The 24,924-nt window shown below is 45.8% G+C and overlaps 1 protein-coding gene and 1 non-coding gene across 4 annotated transcripts in view; one reads left to right on the plus strand and one right to left on the minus strand.

Moving 5' to 3' along the window:
• Positions 1-14,584, minus strand: part of SPINK4 (serine peptidase inhibitor Kazal type 4) — a 31,226-nt gene extending 16,642 nt beyond the window's left edge. Inside the window, exons 1-2 of one of the 3 annotated variants that reach the window (XM_057720980.1) lie at positions 14,396-14,584; positions 12,584-12,738 (exon numbers count right to left, since the gene is read on the minus strand). In XM_057720980.1, coding sequence (XP_057576963.1) covers positions 12,584-12,638 — 55 coding nt within the window. In that variant the 5' untranslated portion in view covers positions 12,639-12,738; positions 14,396-14,584. The other 2 variants (XM_057720981.1, XM_057720982.1) reach the window with 2 other exon arrangements.
• LOC130847422 (U1 spliceosomal RNA) lies at positions 12,576-12,741 on the plus strand. The gene has a single exon (XR_009052186.1). It is a non-coding gene; the product is annotated as a U1 spliceosomal RNA (small nuclear RNA).
• Positions 14,585-24,924: the final 10,340 nt, after the last annotated feature.

Here is a 24,924-nt window from a genome sequence, read left to right on the forward strand (position 1 = left end):
ATTGGAGTGGTGGCCGGTTAGTAGCCAGCATCCTCAGGGGCAATTTTGGTGAGACACATTCAGTCTATAGTGTGAGAGAAAGGACAGTTACAAGGATTTGCCCCAATATATATTTCTGGCATTCTCAGTGGCCCCATCCAACCGATGGAAAATATCAGGTTTATCTTCTGACCAAGAATAGTCTGGTGGGAACGTGCAAATCCCATGCTGAATCCTTATTTTGTAGGACTGGTGGCCCTAGAGAGCTGTTGTCGTTCACTCTTGTCTGTGTGATAGCCAATGGCCTCCAATTTCTACATTGTCTCATTTTAGTGAGTGTAAAATGATATCTCATTGTGGTTTTAACTTGCGTTTCCCTGAAGACTAACAGTGTTGGACACTTTTTCACATGCTTTTTGGCTATTCACACATCTTCAAGGGTCTGTTCAAGCCTTCTACCCATTGAAATAAATTAGGTTGTTCATCTTTCTATTTTTAAACAACAGGAATTTATTTTCCTATAGTTCTGGAGTCTGTAAGCCTGCTACCAGGCTATAATCTTACAATAGGATAGTACTCAGCAGTTAAAAAGAATAAACTAGGGTTATTCATCTTCTTAAACCATTGCTGGTGAATATGCAGAATGACACAACAGCTTTGGAGAATTATTTTGGGAGTTTCTTAAAAAAATTACACATACATCTTCCTTATGACCCAGCAATTCCACCTAAGATAAATAAAAACATGTGTCCACACAATGACTTATACGTGAATATTCATAGCAGATTTATCTGTAATAGCCCCAAAGTGGAAACAACCCAAATGTCCCTCAACTGGTGAATAGATAGACAAACTGTGAAACATCCATACAATGGAATACTACTTGGCAATAAAAATGAATTAACTCTTTACATGTGCTATAACTTGAATGGATCAAAAACATGACAATTCCGCAAAGAAGGCAAACACAAAACTATGTAATTCCATGTATATGAAGTTCTACAACAGGCAAAGGGCATTTACAGTAACAGAAATGGGTCAGTGTTTGCTTTTAGGGAAGGGTGTGGGGAGGATTTTTGGGGAAGGGCAGAAGGGCATTTTCTGGGGTGATGGCAATGTTCTATATATTGTTTAGAGTGATTACACCGAAGTATATAATTGTCAAAATTCATCAAATTAAACATTTAAGATCTGTGCATTTCATAGTATATAAATTAAATCTTTAAAAAAAAAAACAAAAACAAAACTGAATAATGCCTCAACTTTGGATTGCTATCACCAGGTGGCAGTGGAAACTAATTTCTGAGTCTAACTGTAAAGTGTGTGCAGTGCCAAAGACTGTAAATCATTCTATTTGTAAGTGTTCTTGAAAACATGAGGCACTGTTTTATAAGCATGAATTTTAAATTTCAATTAATAGTATTGTGCTGGAGGTCTCTTTCCGTTCCTTACTCTCTGCCCCGCCCCCGACCCCCCCCACCGCCATTCAGCATCTTATTTTAAAGATCTATTTACACTGCTGCGCGTATATCTAGTTCATTGCTCCTAACTATGATGGAACATTACAGTGATGAATGCCTCACTGTGTCCAGCCCTCCAATCACCTCAAATAACTTCGTGATAAAATATCTTCTTACATGTCCTTTATGCACCTGTGTGTGAATTTCTCTAATGATATAGCCAGGGGTGGGGTCCTTCCCAGCTCCACTCAAAATATTTATTTATTTTACCTTTTTATCCGCTCTACTTCATAAATTTCCCCAAAATTCTTTGTGCTAAAACAGCTTCCAGGCAACATCTTAAAATTTTACATTAAAGGAAACAGGACTTCCCTGGTGGCACAGTGATTAAGAATCTGCCTGCCAATGCAGGAGACACGGGTTCAATTCCTGGTCTGGGAAGATCCCACATGCCATGGAGCAACTAAGCCCCTGTGCCACAACTACTGAAGCACATGCTCCTAGAGCCTATGCTCCGCAATGATAGAAGCCACAGCAATGAAGAATGTCCCCCACTCGCTGCAACTACAGAAAGCCTGTATGCAGCAACAAAGACCCAATGCAGCCAAAAATAAATTTAAAAAATAATAAATAAAACTTTAAAAAATTTTAAATAAATAAATTAAAGGAAATATACGCTGTGAGTTGTTTTATTTGTACGTCTCCTTGCAAAATGTGTAGTGCTCCTTGTGATGTCATTTAAATTTACGAAATAGTATTGTTGACTGACTTAAACCTCCAAATTGATAATCATGGATTTTCTTCCACTGAATAAATTTCTCCTCATTCTTGGCAGTAAAACAGCTGAATTTAAGCAACATCTTAAATTTTACACTACAGGTGATGTTTTAGAACAACTTTGACGTCTTCTCAGCAGTTGCACTATTGCCATTTTGGGCCTGATAATTCTTTGTTGTAGGGGGCTGTCCTGTGCATTATAGGATGTCCCTGGCTGCTACCCACTCGATGCCAGCAGCATCCCTCCTCCTCATTTGTGACAACCAAAAATGTCTCCAGACATTGTCAAATGTCCAAGGAGGGGGGCAAAATCACCTCCAGTTGAGAACCACTGTTTTATGGTAAACAAACTCTGGGATTCACTTGGGACCCTTTTACTAGGTGCTCCCTTTCTTTTTGTCAGCTTATTTCAACCCTAATTTCAACTATAGACTTGTATTACGTGGTCCTTTTAAAAATGCCCACCCCTGCTTTCTAGCTGGAATAAAGCTCTTCCTGGAGATACTTACCAGAGCCCATAGTCCCTGAGTGGATTGAACACCAAGCAGTCTTCTCTACGTTTCCTGGCCTCCCTCTCTCAGACACTACAGTGCTCCAGAGGAGGAAGAGGGAGTCGAAATTCTCCTTGTGGCCCCCTCCCCAAGGAATCCAAAAGAGCAGGTAGAACCCCACAGTGGCTGATAAGATCATAAGAGTCTAATAACCCAGTCTGCAAGGGGAACAGAAAAGGAGGGTCTCTCTTTTCAGTTCTCACATCCTCTCCCCTCTTCTCTCTAGATCTTCTTTGTAACTTAATTTTTACCTATAATCCTTGGATGAGCACCCAGAGTGATGACTGTCCCCTATACTCTATAAGCACACTAGCACTATAAGATGCTTCTCAGGAAAGTTCTCTGTGTGGGAATTCCCTGGTGGTCCAGTGGTTAGGACTCAGCACTTTCACTGCTGGGGGTCCAGGTTCAATAACTGGTCAGGGAACTAAGATCCTGCACGCTGAGCAGCGTGGTCCAAAAAAAAGAGAAAAAAAGAAAAAAGAAAGTCCTCTGTGGTCAAATAAGTGAGGGCAATGCTGCCTACTGAATCCCTTTCTTGACCACTATAAATGACCATTAGTTTATTAAAGGCTTTGAGAAGCTCTTCAAATGTCTATTTTTTTTTTATGGCCATGCTGTGTAGCGTGCAGGACCTTAGTTTCCCAAGCAGGGATTAAATGGGGGCCATGGCAGTGAAAGCATGGAGTCCTAACCACTGGACCACCAGGGAAGTCCCTCAGGTGTCTGTTTTCTTAATTGTAATTTTTAATGCATTTGAATGTGTTCCCACCATCTTGTTTCAGAAAATATTTATTTATTTATTTTTGGCTGCATGGGGTCTCAGTTGTTGTGGTGCTTGGGCTCAGTAGTTGTGGCGTGCGGGCTTAGTTGCCTCATGGCATGTGGGATCTCAGTTTCCTAACCAGGGATCGAACCTTTGTCCCCCGCTTTGGAAGGTGGATTCTTATCCACTGGACCGCCAGGGACGTCCCCACGGATGTCTGTTTTTAACCTAGCATTTCCCAGATGGACTGCAGAACGGTTCCACTCCTCCTCATTGTTTAACAAACATCTATCTATATTAACACCCCCAGAACTGGTGTCCCAAGGAAAACAGTTTGGGAAATGTTGTCTTACCTGTTAACAACCTACCTCTTTTGTAAACTGCTTTCAAAAGCCATTAGTGTGTTCATTCATTTATTCAAAACACTGTTGGGCATCCGCCACGCTAGGTATGAGGGCTACAAAAATCACTCTTCCCAGCAGTGCCCCCCTCTTGAGTCAGACTGTGTCAGCAGATAGGTGAAGGTCTGAGCCAGGTGTAGGGGAAACAATGGAACCTAGTGATTAATTCTGACCCTGGAGTTCTGATAACCTTCACAGATCAGACAACACCTCACTAAGCCTAGGATACAAGATGGGGCCCCTTTGATCCTTGCAGTGTCAGGGGCTCGTTAGAAAGGCAGAATCTCAGGCTCCACGTTGGAACTACCAAGTCAGAACCCGTGCTTCACAAGCTCTCCAGGGGATCTTTATGTACACTACTGTTTGAGAAGCAGTGCCCGAAAATGAGCATACTCTCTGATAAGAAATTAAACAGAAACAAAATGCAGTTCTGTGTGATGTCTGGGCCAAAGGCTGACCTAGCAGCCTCCAGGCCAGGCCAGTCAGACAGAATAGGAAGGGAAGGGGGGCAGAGGCAAGAGCGTCTTCTTTCCCCTCCTCGCCCTCACCCAGCAACGACGGAGTCAGCAGGTAAGGCTGCAGGCCTGTCATCCAGGAGCAAGGACAGAGGCCATACCTGTGGTCCTTCCTGCCTAGATGTCTACCATGACTGGGTAGGCATAATGGGTTTGACTGGGAGAAAGGGAAAGAGCAGGGTTTGGAGGGAAAGGGGATACTTCCTCTTCCCAGTTACCCTTCTGGAGACACCATCTCTGCTCTGGACCAGACAAATGGCCAGCCACAGAGCCCAGGGCTCAGGGCTCTGTATGGAGAACTTTTAGCTTCTTCCTCTTGATCCTCAACATTGGTTGAGGGAGGGGGTACAGGGAGGGTTCATGGCAGCCGAACCCATGAGAAAGCAAAGAAGTTCGGGGAGAGTGCACCTCAACACTGAGCAGGTGGCCTGGTTGTGCAATCGCTTGCCCTCCACAGGTCGTGCACTTGATGGGGTGTAGCCCTAGACACCAGTGGGGTGAGCTTTGCGGGCTACAGCGATACTGAGGGCAGGCTGGGCCTTTGCTAGGGGCCCTGGTGAGGACCCGAGGGAAGGCTTTTCCCACAGACTAGGCTTGTGATGGGTGGAGGGTGTCTAGCCCAGGTGGGGGGTAACTGAGGGGAAGGAAACCGAACACCACAATGTCAATAATCACCATGAAGGGTAGCAGAATATGCCACCCCCAAATACATGCTTTGATAAAATGATTATTCTGAGCTGCAAGCACTTGAAAAGTAGCAAATGTAGGAAGAGGCTTTCTCTGAACTCTCCTTTTCTGCCTAAAGATAGATCTTCCAGAAGAACTCATTTGTCATAGATTCCCTCCCTGGCGGTATCATCAATTAGAGAAAAGTGACTCTCATCACAGGAGAGGAGACTAGAAGTTGACAGCTCACCCAGAAGATGAACAATCATATCTTCCCTCTACGGGCCCATTCGTCTATCCTAGAAATCATTTCCTCTCCTCTGAGAGTCCTACATTCCCTGTGCCCCTCCGCTTTCCCTATTAAGATGATATTTAATCCTGAAATCTTTTTTGCTTTTTTTTTTTTTAAACTGGATTGTGCCTTCGTTGCTGTATATGGGCTTCCTCTAGGTGTGGCGCGTGGGCTTCTCATTGCGGTGGCTTCTCTTGCTGCAGAGCACAGGCTCTAGGCACCGGCTTCAGTAGTTGTGGCACATGGGCTTAGTTGCTCTACAACATGTAAGATCTTCCCAGACCAGGGATCGAACCCATGTCCCCTGCATTGGCAGGTGGATTCTTAACCACTGTGCCACCAGGGAAGTCCTTAATCCTGAATTCTAAGTCACCTCAGGGAGTTATTCATTTCCCCCTGGGTATCTCCCATGAGGTATACATGTTAATTAACTTCTGTTTGTTTTTCTCTGTTAATCTGTCTTTCATTGCAGGGATCTCAGCTAAGAACTCAGAAGGGTAGAGAGAACATTATTTTTTCTCCTCTACAACAGCAAAACAAAACACAATATCAAAACGCCAACAACACTGCCCCTGCCCTCAGGAGGTCTTATGTGTGATACATCTCCCAGCAGGGGGCGCCTCTCTGCACCCTCCAGCGGCCGGAGCAGATGAGGTGAGCACCCAGTCACTGAATCCACCAGGGTGAAGACTTCTTGCTATTCTACCTAAATACTCCAAAGGTAGGTCAGGGAGCAGTAGACTGAGACGGGATGGGGTGATGGCATTTCAAGCAGAGGAAAGGGCCCACACAAAGGCCCAAAGGCAGGACCACACTCACCTGGGTGGGAAGAGGGATCAACTTACATGTCTCCATCCAGTCCGGATGAACCTGGCCCTATTGTGTTTTCCACTCTCCAAGGACAGCATTCAGACCCTGTGCATGTCACTGGTGGTAGAGTCTCTGTATGTTCCTCAAGGACAGGGCTACCTCTGACTCAATTTGTTTCTCAGCAGCCCAATATAAGTGGCCAAACTTAACCTTGACTGTAGACTAAGAGTGCCCCATAGCTCCACGGTAGGTGCTGAGGGGACTTCCCTGGTGGTGCAGTGGTTGAGAATCTGCCTGCCAATGCAGGAGACATGAGTTTGATCCCTGGTCTGGGAAGATCCCACATGCCATGGAGCAGCTAAGCCCATGTGCCACAGCTACTGAGCCTGCACTTTTTTTTTAAGGTCTTCATTGGAATATAATTGCTTTACACTGCTGTGCCAGTTTTTGCTGTACGCCAAAGTGAATCAGCTGTATTTATACATATATCCCCATATGAGCCTGCACTTTAGAGCCTGCAAGGCACAACTACTGAGCCTGTGTGCCACATTGACTTAAGCCCGCGTGCCTAGAGCCTGTGCTCTGCAGCAAGAGAAGCCACCGCAACGAGAAGCCTGAGCACTGCAAGGAAGAGTAGCCCCTGCTCGCTGCAACTAGAGAAAGCCCACATGCAGCAACGAAGACCCAACACAACCAGTAAATAAATAAATAAATAAATAGATAGATAAATAAATAAATAAAATGTATTAAAAAAAAAAGAATCCAATTTTAGGTGCTCAGGACAACTGGATCTGTTGTAGCAACCCCACTCTTACAGGCAACATCCTCCCAAGGGTACCTGCCTCACCACCTCCTACTCTTTCTGAAGAAAGGGTTAACTTAGAGAGTTGTTTGCTGAGGTTCCTGACACAAACCAAGCCAAGGCGTATCTGGAGGCGGATTCCTTGGCTGGGACTTGCCAGGGTCAGTCTGGTTTTTTCCTGATAACGTGAGCAGAGTATGATATATGTGTGCTCTAAAAACAAAACAAACTTCTGGCTACAAAAGTAATTCATGCTCATGGTAGAAAAATTGGAAAATAAAGAAAAATATAAATGAAAAAATAGATACCACCTTTAATCCCACCACCTAAAGGCAACCTCTTTGTACATTTTGGTGAATTCCTTCCAAGGTTTTCTTTTCTATGCATATAAGTGTACATATTTAACATAGCTGAGATCGTACTGATGATGAGTTTCATGCCTTCCTCTTTCCCTTAGCAGCACATTATAAGCTCTTACTCATTTGCTGTAATCATCACTAACAGTCCATCCTACCCTTCTGTAATTTAGTTAGCCACATCCCTGTAATGGTTAGAGACTGACATCACGCTTCAACTGGGAATGTGCAGAAAAACTGTGATTTCTGCATTCTTCCTCTCTAGCTAAGCCAGTCTCCTGCACGACTTCCTACCTGCTTAATAGGGAAAATTAACAATGGGTCTAACTAAAAAATAACCTGAAGAAATAATTTGAATAGCCTGCCTTTAAGGCTTTTATCTTTCCATGTGATCCCATGTTGCATGTCAGAAACCTCAGACTTTCTCTTTGCATCTTTATTTATTTATTGTGGCTGCTGCATGGCTTGTCAGATGTTAGTTCCCTGACCAGGGATCAAACCTGGGCCCTCAGCAGTGAAAGCGCAGAGTTCTAACCACTGGACAGGCAGGGGATTCCCACTCTTTGCATGTTTATTGTAACAAATTCTAACCCCTGCTCCTCTTGCCTTCTCACGGATATGGAATCAGCCAGGTTCTCAGCAGAAAACAGATGGCTTACTCAACACAGTCACTGAAGAGTTTCACAGAGGGACTATCTACAAAGGTGCAGCAAGGCTAGTATAACACATAAAAAATGTCGAGGCACTCGGGACCAGAGATGGGTGAGGGCATTACCACCCCTAGTCCTGAAGGAGCAACAGAAAAAGCTGCAGCTGTGGGAGCAAGACTGTCCCACAGGGATCTAGGAGGAGGCATGCAGCCATGGCCTCCCCGTGGTCTGGCTCAGAGGGAAGTAGGGGAGTAAGACTGACATCTCACTCCACCCGCCCTCTATTTCTTCCCAGTGCCTTCCTTAAGCCTGAATGAATGGGAAGGCAGGGGAACAAGTATTCTGCAGAGGTCAACCTCCCAGTATACAGAGAGGCGGAAAATGGTGGACAATGGATGTGAGGGGTCACATAGAGAATAACCAGCCCACGTGATTTATGCTGAAGAGGAAAAGACAAAAGAAACAAGCATATTGGGACTTCCTTGGTGGCGCATTGGTCAAGAATCCGCCTGCCAATGCAGGGGACACGGGTTCGATCCCTGGTCCAGGAAGATCCCACATGCCACAGAGCAGCTAAGCCCGTGCGCCGCAACTACTGAGTCTGTGCTCTAGAGCCTGTAAGTCAGAACTACTGAGCCCATGTGCTGCAACGACTGAAGCTCAGATACCTAGAGCTCATGCTCCACAACAAGAGAAGCCACTGCAATGAGAAGCCCTCGCACAGCAACAAAGAATAGCTCCTGCTCGCCACAACTAGAGAAAGTCCGCACGCAGTAACAAAGACCCAACACAGCCAATAAAATAAATAAATAGATTAATGAATTAAAAAAAAAAGCACATTAATACTTTTCAAATCATATCTATTGTTGGATTTCCAAGTTGTTTCTCATTTTCACTTTTACAAACACTGTTGTTTCAAAAGGAGACATCTCTCAAACTCTAAATGTTCTACTGATGTTCATATATAAGGAGAAGAGGCGCAGTGTCTCCCAGAGTCAGACTGCATTCGTTGTCTCTGTTTGTAAGTTACAGACATATGTTAGAGCTAGATAAAACTGAACAAAAAAGAGGGGGAGGTTAATTATCAGGATTATTAGAATACTAGGGAGTCGCCCAAGGCCCAGGGGACTTCAGGAGGGTAGGAACAGCAGCGACAAGGAGCCGCCGCTCCGCCTCGGGCTGAGGTATTGCATCTGAGTCAGCCCCCCACCCCATCCCACCCTCATGGCCAAGATCCAGACCTTGTATAAGAGGGTGTAGCTGTGGTTCACAGGGCGGTAGAGAAGTTGCTATGGTGCTGCACTGGCAGAACATGCTGGAAATCCACCCTCTAGAGTGTTTGGGATGTATTTACTGGTGCCCCTCCACGACAAAACCACCTGTAGCTGTAGTGCCAGGAGAGGCTGGGGTATTTGGATGATGCTGGCCACCGTGCATTGCAGGAGCTGGATGCTAAAGAAGCCATCTGTTCCGCAGGAAGCTGATGCAGGAGAAGTCGCTTGCATCGCAGGAGCTGGATACTGCAGAAGCTGTCCAGGCTGTAGGAGCCAGGTGCTGCCTGCCACAGGGGCCTGCAGAGCAGAGCATACCGGGATGCGGAAGGAAAATCCCTCCTACGATGTCTCCCCAGTGCCCTCTACTGACAAAGCTTAACATCGGTCAGCTGGCAAAGGAAAAATTTTGAGATGATCCACTACATTTTTGCAGGGCAGACAATGAAGATTGAATTTGGCGCTGAGAGGCAATAGATTGAGAGCTAGAACAATTCAAAGTCCGTATGCCCAGAGGAGGGATGATGACTGGTCCAGCTGGAGCCACCCCTGGACTGGTCAGTCGCCTGAGCTGAGAGTGGAACTTCATTCATAAAAAGAGAAACAGTCAGCAGGGACAGGCAGGTGCAAGAAAGCCAACTGGTCACCAAGCAGCCCCGGCTCTCCAGAGGAGAGAAACAAGCATCTCAGTCATTAGAGAAATTGTCTGTCCTATAGATCAGGGACATTTCATCAAGTCTCACCATGGTTTGAAAAAATACTCCTCAAGACTACCCATTTCCTTTTATTCAAACATACAGCTCACCAAGAAATCTTCTGATGTTACTTCCCATCTATCTAATACCAGATGAGGGACAGATCTTGGGCAGTGGCTACGTATTCTGCTGTTTCAAAAGGGCTTTCATCCACCGTAATCTAATAAATCAGCCTTTGATGTTATCAGCTGTGGGTGTTGTTAAAGTTGACAGGCCAGGAGTCTGCTCTTATGTGGTGCAGTAAGTAGCCAGGTTCTTGCCTGTGGTGTATGGAAAAGGAGCAGGGTGGTCAGGGTGGAAGACACACAAGCTGTTTTTATGTCTGGAGTTTGCGGGTTTGAAAAACCCAACAAAATGTAATTCAATATTTGTTTATTGGCTTTTTTTTTTTGACAGATTGTTGAAATTAAATGAAGTGAAAGGGGAAAAAAAGTCAGGTTCTCACCCTGAGGAGCTAAGAACCAGGTTTTGGACTAGAGGGACTCAATCAGGGTGTCCTCCTGAAGGACCTGTAGTCTACACCCTAGACAACATCACTGCTAGCACATTCACCAAGGAAGAAACCTGCAGAACACATAACTGGGTATGGATAAGTTGTATTCTATAAATGTCCAACCAACAATCACTCTTTAGTTCCTGGACTTTTGGGCTGTTTTCAGTCTTTCACTAATATATATAACACAGGGATGACTGTCTTTGTGTTTAGTGTTCTTTTTGCTATTATTGTTTTGTTTGGTTTTGTATTTCAAATGGTTCCTCTAGGAGAGATGGTCAGAATTGGAAATAAATTGGTGTCAAATCACATCCTCCTCTTTTTTGGGGGAAATAGCATGAACATTTTATAGACACTTGAGACCTACTACTGTCCAATGATTTCAGAAATGTACCAATTACAGCCCCACGAGAGGCCATTTCGGGACATCCTGACTTGGAGTATTACAGTTTGAAATGTGTGCATGCGTGTAGGCACATACGTACGAAATCTTGCTTTCTTTATACTTCTTTAGTTAATATTGGGGTTGGATATTCATCCCACATTTGTTCTCTCTTGTCCTCTTTTGAGAGTATTCTGTTCAAGTCCTTCACAATTGAGAAGTATTTTATTTCAATCTCTGGGGAATTTCATGTCCCAGATTCTCCGTTCTGCCCTCTTTTGGTTGGAGAGGAGCTCTTTTCCCACTTGTAAATCCTTTGGAAATTCCCTTCTGAATTCAAGTTCCTTTGGCATAGGAGAACTGGCTTGGGTGGCTAAGAGCTTCCATGCAGCTGGAAACAAGTGTATGGAAATCCGAAGCCTGCAGAGCCAGTTGAACTTTCACTCCCAGCTGGAGAGTTTTCAAAGGGAAGGAATTGGTCTCTATATAATTTTCTTTTCACTTTCCATTTTTAAACACCCCAGAAGGACCCTGGGTGATTTTCTTCTTATTTAACTCAAGTGGAGTCTCTAAATAAACTATGTCCCTCTTAGGAGCCTAAAACACATATTTAGAGGAAACATGTCATATAAAGTGCTTTTTTTGAAGTCATGTGAGGAATTATCAGAGAAGAATCTCCTCACCACCTGCTGAGCTCTGTTGCCTTCTTTAGCTCACAGGCAAGAGAAAAACTTTCTCTTCTTCCTCCCCCGACTCATTTTCCCTTCTGAGTCTGACACAGAGAGCATGGTCTGCCCTGAGAAACTTGCACACAGGTGGTGAGCAAGTGGCAAGCATAAAACAGTTGTGTGTGTTGAAGTCAGCGTGGCATGTGTGGGAGTGTGAGAGGTAATAGCAACTCACTCAGGTGGGGAGTGAGGCTGAGCAATGATAATCAAGGGAGCTTTGGGGAGGTGGGGCCATTTGTGGTCACTTTAAATGACAAACAGGGTTTGGAAATATAGTAAAGGAGTCAACTAAGTTTCTGTCGGTTTCTACTCTGGCCTCACTGGTACCACCAGGAATCCTGGTTCTCTATGTTGCTGCCAGAGACGGTTATCCATCCATCCACCCATCCATCCACCCATGCAGGCATACATTCATCATCTGACACTTTATTCATTCATTTGTTCATTCTTCCAATGCTCCATCCATCTTTCCATCCATTCTTACTTTTTAAAAAAAAAATATTTATTTATTTTATATATTTGGCTGCTCCGGGTTTTAGCTGCTGCATGCAGGCTCTTAGTTGTGGCATGCATGTGGGATCTAATTTCCTGACCAGGGATCAAATATAGGCCCCCTGCATTGGGAGCTCAGAGTTTTACCCACTGGGCCACCAGGGAAGTCCCTCATTCCACCCATTTGTACGTGATCTATCAAGGCCCTACTCCCTGCAGCATGCTGAAGGTACAAATTTCAATAAGACAAGATTTTAGGCTTCAAAGAGAACATAGTCTAGTGTTTAGCTGGACAACTTAAAAATAGATCACAATACTGTACAGTACCATAAGTCCACTGATAGGAGTTTGTTTAAAATATGCCTTTATGAATGTGTCTTTTCCCCCAAAAGCCTTATCTGACCACTCAATCTAAAAATAGGTTCTTGTATACTTACCTGGCAGGGGAAGTACCACGATCAAGAAGGTGGTACTTCCCAGGGCGAGGCTCATCCACTGCACTCTGAGTGTGCTGACCCCTGCGATTTCCCCAAATGTGGGAAACTTGCTTGCATAATTTGTGGTAGTGGGGGGACTGCGTTTGTGCTCTCACCTTTCAAAAAAAAAAAAAGAAAAAGAAAAAAAGAAAGTAGGTTCTTGTTACTATCCTTTTTTATAATACTCTTTTTCTTTCCCTTCAGAGTGTTATCACAATTTGTTACTAGAATAGTATGTTTATTTGCTTAATTTCTGTCTCTCCAGTTGACTGCACGCTCCATGGGGGTAGGTTCTATGTCTGTTTTGCTTACCACTGAAATACTCTACACCTGGTCCAGGCTGGCACACAGCAGGCCCAAAGTAGACATTCATTGAGTGAATTAACAAATAAGCACTGATCATACCCAGTGATAATTTCTTGCACTAAACCAGTGGTTCTCAAAGTGAGATCCCTGGACCAGCAGTATCAACACCACCTGGGAACGTGGTTAAAAGTGAAAATTCTTGGCCCCACCTGTTCCTTCCCAAACTGGTTCTATACACAGAAGGCAGGGAGGGACCAAAGAAAGAGGCAGACCCTCCAGATTGGTAGGTGGCAGATTTAATAAGTGAGGGTACTTATTTATGAGGCTTATCTTGGGCAGCTGCAAGACGAGTTGAGCCCTGTACCTGCCCACCAAAACCTTTAAGTTAAAGAGACCTTAACTGGATTCAGTCATTTACTCCGTCCAGATAGTCTCAACACCCTTCTCTCTCAAGGCTATGTCCTTGAAACAGCTCCCACCGTGGGAACAGTAAACAGAGCGTACATTCCAAAGACAGAGGGTAGGGGAGAAGGCTGTGACTGCCTGAGTCCAGCTCCAGGGTCATCCCGTGGTCATGCCCTCTCGATTCCTCCTCCAACACCACCCCAGACCGGAATCCAATTAGAAACTCTGGAATCAGCAGTCTGTGCTTTAACAGCCCTTCTGGGTGATTCCCACGCAGACTGAAGTTTTCAAACACCATAATGAAGTAATAAATGGCCATTCTCGACTACGCAGGCATTATGGATTTTAGCCTCGGTAAAGATAAGCGTATTTACGTCTGGACTGGGAAATACTTCATGGAGAAGATGATATATTTTTTAAGCTCTTTATTGGAGTATAATTCCTTTACACTGTTGTGCCAGTTTCCGCTGTACAACAAAGTGAATCAGCTGTACTTATACATATATCCCCATATCCCCTCCCTCCAGCGACAAAGATGACATTTTTTAGGAAGCCTCAAGCTAGATAAGCCAGGGAAGAGCAATTCAGGCAGAGTACTGTGTACACAAAGGCACATGGGCATGGCTTAGCCTGACCTTCAGAGGGATCTACAAGTAGTTCTGTGGGAGGGTCCCAGGCATGGCAGGGAGATGAGCCTGGAGATGGAGGCAGGGGCCTTGAATGCCAAGTTTCAAGCAGGGAGGTAACTCGGTACCCCATCTTCCCTCACCACGGCTGTCCAGACTGGCCTGAATCAGACTTCCGCGGGCTCACTTCCCGTCCCCGCCAGCCTTTCTCCTTCCTCCCTCTTCTCCCAATTCTCTCACCTTCTCCCTTCCCCGGGCGGTAAGATGGCCCGGCTTCCAGGCCAACCCCACACCTCCCCCACCAGGCCAACTCGCTGACGTCAGCGGGGCCGGGCGCGTCGGGTTTGCGGCTTTGGAGCCAGGCCTGGCCCCGCCTCCCGGCTTGGGGGGAAAGCCCAGGATGCTGGTCTGCGCGGAGGGAGCTGCGCAGGCGCACCTGGTAGAGGTTGCGGTGCGGCTTTCAGGGTTCAAGAGAAAGAGTCTCTTCTTCTGGAGACACCTCACTTCCGCGGGAGGGGTCCGTGGTGTCAGTGTCGGTGGCTCAGGACGCAGGCTTGCGTCCCTCAGCGCCACCCACCCCCAGGGGAACCGGTTCCCAGGCTGCGTGCGCCCTCTTCGAGATCCACCGCTCTGGTGACTCGCAGCAGGGCTGGTCTCCAGGGTCCTGAGCCCAACGGTGCCTGGAGGTGATGAAGGGTGACGACAGCTTTCCTAACAATAGGTACTGTTTACTGAGCACTTAGTATGCTGGCACTGATTCACCTACACTTTGTAGTTCTCAACTTTATGCAACCCACTGCGCTTTGATGATACTGTTTAGTGCCACTGCAGCATTCATAGATAATGCAACCAACCTACATCCCAGTCTAATAATATTAAACCATAAAATTCCACAATTAGTGTAAAGGGGGAAATTAAAAGAATTTATAATAATAGAACGTATAGTTCGTGCTCACTTGGGCAGCACATATACTAAAATTGGAACTATACTGAGAAGATTATATATTACATACTTTTTTTTTCCAGTAGGGAAATGCTTGGACACACCCCCTTGCTGGAAGATATAATGAAGTAGCTCTTCCCGGCCAATCTGCAACAACTGCAAATGCAGACTGATACAGCTATGGTATATCAACACCTCAAATACCACCAGCACTGTTGCCATTCTGTTATGATTTTCTGCAGTGGTGAACCCTGCTGCTAAAAAGTTCCAAATGAAACAGAATCCAGCCTTCCCTTGATTGACATGGCACCCTGCTGTCTTTTGTCCCCGTCCCCCCCCCCCCCCCCCCCCCCCCCGCAGAGCCATTCTCCCTGGGGCAGAGACCACTGGTACATCATATCTCATTGAGTCCTTACAGAAACATTTAAACTGGGGATCATCTTTATTTTACACAAGTGGAAACCAGCTCAAAGAGATCAAGAAACCTGCTTAGGTCTGTCTGTAGTGGGTCTTGAGTTCAGACTCACATCTGACTGGATTTAAGGCCTGTGCTCCTAATTGCAAAGTTGCACTGCACCTTTGCAGTTTGGATCTTTGTCAGGGTCAAAGGGCAGAGAGAGTGCTGGAGGAGATCAGGTCTAACCCTCCATAGAGAAGTGGGGCTTCATCAGAGATGTACTAATCTAGGTATGCTAGGCTATGGATAATAACATATAGCCTCAGAATCTCAGTGGCTGGGAATTCCCTGGCAATCCAGTGGTTAGGACTCCATGCTCTCACTGCCAAGGGCCCAGGTTCGATCTCTGGCTGGCGAGCTAAGATCCCGCAAGCACAGCCAAAAAAAAAAAAAAAAAAAAAAGTCAGTGGCTTAACACACAGTAAAGATTTATTTCTTGCTCCAGTAATGTCCACAGCAGCTCTTCTTGGTAGGATGACTCTCTCCTGGGCAGCTCTCCTCCAAGCGGTGAAATCAGAGATTTGGCCTTCTTCCATTAGGAGGCTCGACCATCTCAGAGCCTTTTGCTTCCAGCGTCGCAGATGAAGGTGTTACCGAGCAGAGCCGTATGGGGCTCCTGGGCACAAAGGCTTTCAGTGTCCCCTATTTCTTTGATTATAGGAAATAGCGTTTATTCAGCCTCTGTGACCTTCCCTGAGTTCCACTGGGCAGATTCAAGCAGTTGTTCATTAGGGAAGGGAGGGAATGCGTGAGACCTGGGAGAAACAGGCAAGAGCAGCCTTGGGGCAGGTCCTGTTTCCCCAGCAACAATACAAATGTTGAAACCCCCAGCAGGTGGGAGAATTTAATGATTAGGGATGGTGTGCTGCTCAAAAGCTTGTAGACCCGAGACCAGTTGGTCTTGAAGGTGGATGATGCTGACTCCTACTTCCCTCACCACCAGCCCATCAGAAGAGTGCAAGACTGTGACTGCCTTGACCTTTATCGCATACCCCTGACCAGGAGCCCTGACTATAAGATCTCTCCCAATTCCCTGGGGGTGGGAGTGGGGGGCGGTGCGCACAGTTCTTGAGGCACTAGCTGACTGTGTTCCCCCTTTGCCTGGCAAAGTAATAAAGCTGTCCTTTTTTACTGCACTCAAAACTGTCTCCAAGATTTGATTCGGCACTGGTATACAGAGAAGCTGAGCTTTGGGCATCAAAGGGGAGAGGGTGTGGACGCTTACTTGGAATATTTTATGGGCAAATGTGAAGGTGGCATGTATTTTTTCTACCCTTCTCTCATGGGCTGAACTCAGTCACATGGTCCATGCCTAGATGCAAGGGGATCTGGGAAATGTAGTCTATGTTTGGTGAGCGCAACATTGTCTCTGCAGAAGTGTCAAGTTCTTCCAGTTCCTATACCAAGAGCATAAAAAAAGGAGGCTTGGGACTTTCCTGATGGCGCAGTGGTTAAGAATCCGCCTGCCAATGCAGGGGACACGGGTTCAATCCCTGATCCGGGAAGATCCCACATGCTGCAGAGCAGCTAAGCCCGTGCGCCACAACTGCTGAGCCTGTGCTCTAGAGCCCGCAAGCCACAACTATTGAGCCCACGTGCCACAACTACTGAAGCTGTTGAGCCTAGAGCCTGTGCTCCACAACAAAAGCCACCGCAAAGAGAAGCCCCCGCACCACAATGAAGAGTAGTCCCTGCTCTCCACAACTAGAGAAAGCCTGTGCACAGCAATGAAGACCAACACAGCCAATAAATAAATAAATTTAAAAAAGGGAAAAGAACATAGAGGAGGGAACACTTTCCAATTAAAAAAAGAAAGGAGGCTTAAGTTCAAGTGTTTTTTTTTTTTTTTTGCCATGAATAACTTTTCCTGGAATACTGTGACTCACTTTTTTTTTAAGAACTTTTATTGAGATATAATTGACATACAATACACTGCATGTATTTAAAGTATGCAATTTGATTTTTTTTTATTAGTAATGTATATATGGCAATCCCAATCTCCCAGTTCATCCCACCCCAACCCCCTCCCCCCCGCCCCCTAGGACTCACTTTCACAGTAAGGTACCTAAACTCTTTCCAATAGAGGAGCCAAGTAACATCCAACTCTCCATTGAGAGTTGAATCTTGTCATTTTTAGAAAAATCCTTTCACATTTTTAAAATCAGCTTTGGCTGGAATGCCTAGGGTGACGATTGAAGCCCAGAGTGTTTCTAGAGATGCTTCATAAGAGTTTTCATTGCTGCTTCGGTGGCTGGGAGCCCCACTGGCTGATGAGGAGGCCAGGCAAGATGAACGAATGTGTTGAGGGAGCTGAGTTCTGCACGTAGGGATATCCAGACTGTGGGTTTCTCATCCCTCCTAGGTGGGCTCTGGAAGATGGTCTCTTTAGGTCTACCTGTTGTGCTGCACCCCACAGCAGCTTCAAGAACAAAGAGAGAGCCCAGAGTCAGCAAAGAGACATCAGTGGTTTAATGGATGGGGGCGCTTACTCGTCTGAAGCAAGGTCCTGGAGCAGCACCCCACCATGTGCAGGAAACGCGGGCAGGACATGACAGCAGTCTTCGCTGCAAGTGTTATCTTTGCTATTGATCTGCTGAATGACCACCTCTTGTATCCTGTCCCCTTTCAGGGCCTTAGTTTCCTCATTTGTTACTTGGTTATGGAAGCTCAGCCCTCAGAGCTGCATGATGGCCAAATGTAACGGGTAAAATAGAGTGCTGGTTGCGGGGGTGGGGGAGGGATCATGGAGAGAGCTGCCTCCCCCTGAGGTCTGGCCTTGCCTAACAACTTGCCTGACTCCACTTGCCACCTTTTGCAGCCAAGAAGGCCTGGCAGGATCTCCTGGTTGTTGAGGAGCCTTCCCCACGAAGCCTCAAGTACCCATGGTCCCTCTGAACCCTGGCATTCTTGGGGAAGAAGGGTTCTGAGTAATTAATAAAGAGTGAAATACAGATACAAGAATCTACCAGAGAACTCTGGCAAGGGTCCTGGAGCCCCAGCTGAGGCTCCAGAGAACCTGGTGTTAATCCAAGGAGATGCTGGAGCTGTTGCCAAGGAGCTGGGCTGGTGTGTGTTGGGGAGCCCATGCTCACTTCAGTGGACGCCCCTGTTCCATCTGCCCCCAACCTCTCTTCCAGGAGTCAGCTCTCCCACACCCAAACCACAAGGTTGCAGTGGGAACTGCCGTGTTTCTACAGTAGGTCCCTGGCCCTGGTCACTTGATTGGCCTAGGGTCAGGCACTTGACCCGCACTGGAACAGTAATTTTTCTGCTTGGGAATTTTGAAGAGAGAGAGATGAGAGAGAAAGAGCTATCTTAATTTCTCTCCAGCTGATTGGTCCAATAACACATAACTCTTAGGTCATCTTGACAGCCGTATCTTCCTCACTGTGTGGAAGTGACAAGCAGGGGAAGCTGGTCTGATGAGAGAGACTGAGTGATGGGAGACTTCCAGTCGTGTCTGAATTTCTGATTCTGCTCCATTACTGAGGCTAGGTGGTAATCTAGTCTCTGTGATGGCATTAAAATTAATGCTATCCCCTTTTTGCTTAAGTTAGTTTGGATAGATTTTTTTTGGTTATTAATCTAAAGAGCTAAAGAATAGTATGAACTTCCTTGTCAAACGCATTTATTCACTCAAGAAATATTTCTGGTGCAATTACCATGTTCTGGGTACCATGCAGAGTACTGGACATTTAATGGTGACTAGGACAGACGTGGCGTATATCCTCAGGGACCTTATACTTGGAGGCTAGGGCAGGACAGACCTGGAACAAGTACTATACAGGTAAAATCCAGGTTGATGAGAACTGTCAAGAAGGAAAGAAATTTTCCTTTACCCTTCTCAGTTCTTCTGGCTGGTCGAAGAATTAAATTGAGTTGCGACAGACTAATAGGAGAAAATAAAATTTAAACACTTACGTACGAGAAATCCACATTAACATGAGAGCTTCCAAAGACAGGCAAAATGAAGTATATATGTCATTCTGGACAAAGGAGAAGGGGGCAGGTGTCTGGGACCTCAAAGGAAAGGAAGGTAATTTTTAGGAAGATAAAAAAAGAGGAAATATTTGGTAAAAAAATATTTGATGAGCCATGTCAAAACAATGAGACATGGAGAAATTGTAAGATTTTGCTAGTTTCCTCCCTGTCTCCCATACCTAGTTCATATTATACTATAGAGATCTCTGGTGATAGTTCTCTTTCCCGGAGAAGGCCCTGTCTCTGAATTTTTCTAGGCAGCTAAGGGGGAAGTGAAAAGAAAAAAAACTTCCTGAGTCTTTTGTTTCTTCCTTATGCCAAAGAGACATTCTGGGGTGCCCAATTTTGCTCCCCTACAGAATATATCACAGGGTTGTGGGAACATACAAGTTGAGAACTGAAGGACTGGGCAGGAGTTGAGTGGAAGAAGTTGGGAATTAGAATGTTGAGCAGGGAGAGCATCCCGGGCAGGAAGAAGAGCATGAAGGATGACAGCTCCATCATGAACCAGCATCCTCTGGGGAGAAAGCAATTCTTCAGCTGAGTTGGACCAGCTATGGGGCCTGGTTTCTCACCTCCCCCCATTTTGGGCCCTCAGCTAATACATTGGTAAGAAGACTCTTTCCTTTCCCCCAGAAACAGCCCAGCAGGGACCACTCCCTCCTGTCCAGACTCTTCTGTTCCTTACTGAGCAATCGCATGAGGAGAAACATGAAACACTTCCAAGAAGGCCTTGACACACTGAACATGATCTGTATATGCATTCTTCCCTTTCATTCATGCCCCTTTGGGCAGAGAACCCTAACTTTCATCCTAATAGCCATTATCCCCACATTCCTTACTCCTATGTTGGGGGCAACATGTGCCTAACTAATAAAACCACACTTCCCAACCTTCCTTGCAAATGGCGGGTGGCTAATGAGAAGTCAGTGGAAATGACTCAGTGGGATTCTGAGAAAGCTGTTTAAAGGAGTTAACTCAGCAAGCACCCCTTTTCCCTTTCCCCCATTCTTCCTTATTCATCCCAGGGACATGAACTTGATGAGTGGAGCTCTAGCAGCCACCTTTTGCCCTTGAGGTGATCTTGAAGATTGAGGTCATGTGCTAAGAATGGTAGAGCAGATGACAGATTGCAGCTTATAAGACTTTGTAGAGTCCCCATAGCAGCCTGACCTGCCTAAAGATGATTTATCATGTGAAAAGAAAATAAGTCCCTATCTTATTTAGGCCATTGTTGTTTTGAATCTCTTACCAGTGACTGGACAAAATTCCTCCTTGGTGTAACCCTAAAAGCCCTCTCATAATTCAATTTCTGTCCACTAAATAGTCCCCAAGTCATCCATTCAATCATTTATTCATTTACTCACTCAAACACTCTCTGATTGAAGATAACCATCCCAACATTCTAGAATCAGATGAGATTATATGGGTATAAAAGGGTGTTGTAAATACCAAAGCATTAAACACATATTGTATTGTGTTATTATTTTAATTAATATCATGATTTGTTGTTGCTCAAGTGTCACAATTAAGGAAATTTTAGTGTGTAGCAATTTGCTAGAGGGAAATTCCCTTTAAGTGGTGTGAAATTCAGTGCTATCTGATGTTGTAAATAAAAGAAGCAAGGGGTAACCTAGTACCAAGTGCTTCTCAGACTTTAATTTGAACAGAGAAATACTTGGGGATCTTATTAAAATGCAGATTCTGACTCAGGGGGGTCTAGGGTGAAGGCTGAGATTTTGCACTTCTCACAAACTCCTGGATGAGGCCGCTTGCCGCCCTGGACCTTCGGATAGCAGGGACCTAGCAGATCTTTCCTGGTGCTGGGGGAGTTTGTCCTGGGAAGGCAGGGCTGCAGAGGTGAGAGCAAACCCTGCTTTGGCTCTGACTGGGACCCTACCTTTTCTCCCTGGGTGCCTTTGAGGGACTACTAAAGCCTGACAATTTGGCCCAGCAATCAGCAGACCGGCAAGTGCCAGGCCCCAGTGAGGGTCCTTGCTTCCTCCCAAGATAGGAGGTAAATGGGCAGTTTGTGTCCCCATAAAAGTTCCGCCGCTCAGGGTAGAGTCTCTGCTATAGGCTCCCACTGACAGTGCTGTTCTCCAGGGATAGGGTGTAAATCCAAGCCATTTCCTTCTCCAGTTTCCCACACGTGACTAGCCTTTGAATAATTTCACTACGGTGGGGAGCTGGGGAGGGTTCCCAGCACAATAAATCTTTCATTGGGAAGGTGGTTTTATCATTAGAAAGGATGATGCTAAAAAAAAGAGAGGACTTCAGTGACTAATGTGTTCAGGGATGATGAAAAGGAAGGGCTCAGGGGTACAAGAAAGAGATTAGCCTGGGATGGATCGCAGAGCAGGGTTGAGGAGGTGTGGCTGGAGAGGGTCATGGAGGCACTCCAGGAACACCAGTCCAAGGCCTGATTGCAGAAGAACATGAATGAGCTTCCTGGTGAGGAGAGAAACCAGGATACATGGTGTGGTTCCCTCTCCTCTCCAGAGGACTAGCTGCGGTCTGCTTGGACGTTAGCTACACAGGATGTGCTGATGTTATTGGACGCACTGGTTTTGGGTCTGGGGTCCAGCTACAGCAGCATCACCAGATGTGGGGACGAAGGGGCAGAGGGGGCAGTCTTCTCACTGAAGGATGTCCAGAGGCACCCTGTGGGCAGTGTCTGAAGGGGAACTTAATTAACAGCATCTACTCGGACTGAGCCCAAGTCATCCTCCAGCCTTCATTCCTTCAGGGATATTTCCTGCTCCCAGGCTTCCTCTCAACCCTCATTTCTTTTTTTTTTTAAATTGATTGATTGATTGATTGATTGGCTGTGTTGGGTCTTTGTTGCTGCACACGGGCTTTCTCTAGTTGTGGAGAGCGGGGGCTACTCTTCATTGTGGTGAACAGGCTCCTCATTGCAGTGATTTCTCATTGTGGAGCGTGGGCTCTAGGTGCGCGGGCTTCAGTAGTTGCGGCACATGGGCTCAATAGTTGTGGCTCATGGGCTCTAGAGTTCAGGCTCAATAGTTGTGGTGCACTTGGGTTTAGTTGCTCCGTGGCATGTGGGATATTCCTGGAGCAGGGCTCGAACCCGTGTCCCCTGCATTGGCAGGCAGATTCTTAACCACTGTGCCACCTAAGAAGTCCCATCAACCCTCATTTCTGAGATAGCATCAGCATTTCCAGGGCAGTGAAGGCCAAAGCCACCAGTTGGGCTGCAACACTGAGTGATATTGGATATCCCAGATTACCCTAACTCTGGCTGGTCTAGTCCTAGAAGCAGAGAAAGACTAGGAAAACCCTCCCTGGGGCCCATGGCCTCCGCTGTCTCCTGGCCACCACTATCTTCGGGGCCATGCTGCTCCAAATGGTTGACAATACTTGCTGCCTCCACTTCCTTGATTCCCATTCTTCTGGCACTCTGCAGTGTAGCTTCTGGCCCACCTCACTGCACCCCACAGAAACTGCTCCCACTAATGGCATCAACAATCTGAAGCCAGATCCAGCAGCCACTTCCCAGTTTGTACTTTTTCTTTGACTTTTTCATTTACCTGTTTATTACAATAATTTCTTCTTGAAAAAGATCTCAACTCTAGGGCTTCCTAACTAGGACTCCATGAGTTCCTAGATTGTCTTCAGGAAGAAGCAACATGCAGTCTCTAAAATTTTTACACAAAGTGTTGTACAAATCTACATTTTTCTAGGGAGGATGGTCCAGGGCATTTATCGGATTCTCAAAAGGGATCAATGATCTACCAAAATGTTAAGAACCAGTGCCCCTGAAATCTGTATTGGTGAGAATTAGGTTCTGCTCACAGTGACCCAGGATAACCGTGGTTGATTTGTTCTTCATGCATGCAGAATCAGTCATCAGAGCTGGAGGGGTGACTCCTAGCTCTGCTATGCCAATACCAGGGTGTAATCCTCAACTTCATAGTCAAGGATGGTGTTGCAAGCAGCGGGTTGGAGGGAGGGACAAGGAAGACTATAAAGGACACGCTCCTGCTGTCTCTAAAAGATTCTCAGAAGCCTCTGTGTGACACTTTCGCCTTTATATTATTGGCCCAGACTTAATCACATGGGTCATATCCATCCGCAGAGAGGCTGAGAAATGTCCTTATTCTGGGCAGTTGCTTGCCATGGATGAAGGGGAGAACAGATATTGGGGGGCAGATATCAGCACCTGTCAGAGATCTTGTGACATCACCAGTGGCAGATACTGTAGACTGATTCACACAATATCCCTTTCTACTTCCTTCTAGCTCAAGCTGGGAAGCCACACTACCTAGACTTCCTTGCAGCTGGCATTTCAAATTTGATTTAGGAACTGCCAGTTAAATGAACTTGCATAAGACCCGAACCTGGAACTAAGTTAAGTGGGGAGAAGGAGCAGGTGAGGCATCCGTTTTGCAGGTGTGGATGGTGGCAGACTTGTTGCATGGTTTCTGGCTTCCCAGTTCAGCAGCTTCCTGTAACAGAGTGGTCATGGCTTCTTTCCTGATCAGGATGACAGAGGCATGATGATTCTGAGGGCTTACAGTCATCTCTGGAAGCTCCATGTTAAGGCTACTCCTCCAGGCCTTCCAGCAATATTGTGAGCCAAAGCTTCTCAAATTTTAATGTTCATATTGGCCTGAGGACCCAGATAAAGGGTAGATTCTGATTCAGTAGATCTGGAGTGAGAGCTCAGATTCTGCATTTCTAACAAGCTCCTGAGTAATGTATGATGGTTAGAATGGTTTTTTTTTTTTTTTTTTTTTTTTTCTGTACCGCGCAGCTTGTGGGAGCTTTAGTTCCCTGACCAGGGATCAAACCGGGGTCCTTGGCAGTGAAAGCGCACAGTCCTAACCACTGGACTGCCAGGGAATTAGGATCGATTTTTAGTAGTAGCTCAGTCCTAAGGTGTCCTCTGCTTTCCTACATCTGATCATAAATTCCTCTCTGCTTTTAACTACCTAATGATGGTTTCTGATTCTCTTAATTCTGTGACTGTTTCTTCCTTTTCTGTTTTAAGAGATCTTCTTCCTGTGTTCATCCCTTAATATTGGTTGATCCCAACTCAGGCTTAGGATCACCCTACAAACTTCCTGCTTGATCCCCTTCATTCTCCAGGCTTCGATCACTACCTGAATATTTCTCAAATCTTTATTTCCAATTTGTACTGTCTACAGCTCACCAGAACTGAGTTCTACAGAAAAGTAGGACATGAAAGAAAGCTTCTGTGGTTAAATAAGTTTGGAAAATGCTGGGTAAATAAAATGAAATTGACTTTTTTGCTAAGGTGCTCCTAGAAGTGTTGATGTGCTAATATGCATTGCAAATGTTTAAGAGAGGTCATGTAATATCCCATATTTCTTAAACTTATTTGACATCTGTATTAGACATAATCAACACGTTTCCTCAGATTCTCTCAGCCCTGCCAGGGTCCTGGACTCCTGACTTTGCTTTTCCTTAACTATTTCACTGCAGCCAACAGTATAGTTCTGTGGCCAACCAGCTGCTCCTTCCTGCCTGTTGCTTTGTTTTCCATCCCTCCCAGCCTCCCTTCCCTTTTATATCATTCTTGAGGCTCTGGGTTTGTGCC

Source organism: Hippopotamus amphibius, chromosome 2 (assembly GCF_030028045.1).
Source record: "Hippopotamus amphibius kiboko isolate mHipAmp2 chromosome 2, mHipAmp2.hap2, whole genome shotgun sequence".
Taxonomy (NCBI): Eukaryota; Metazoa; Chordata; class Mammalia; order Artiodactyla; family Hippopotamidae; genus Hippopotamus; species Hippopotamus amphibius.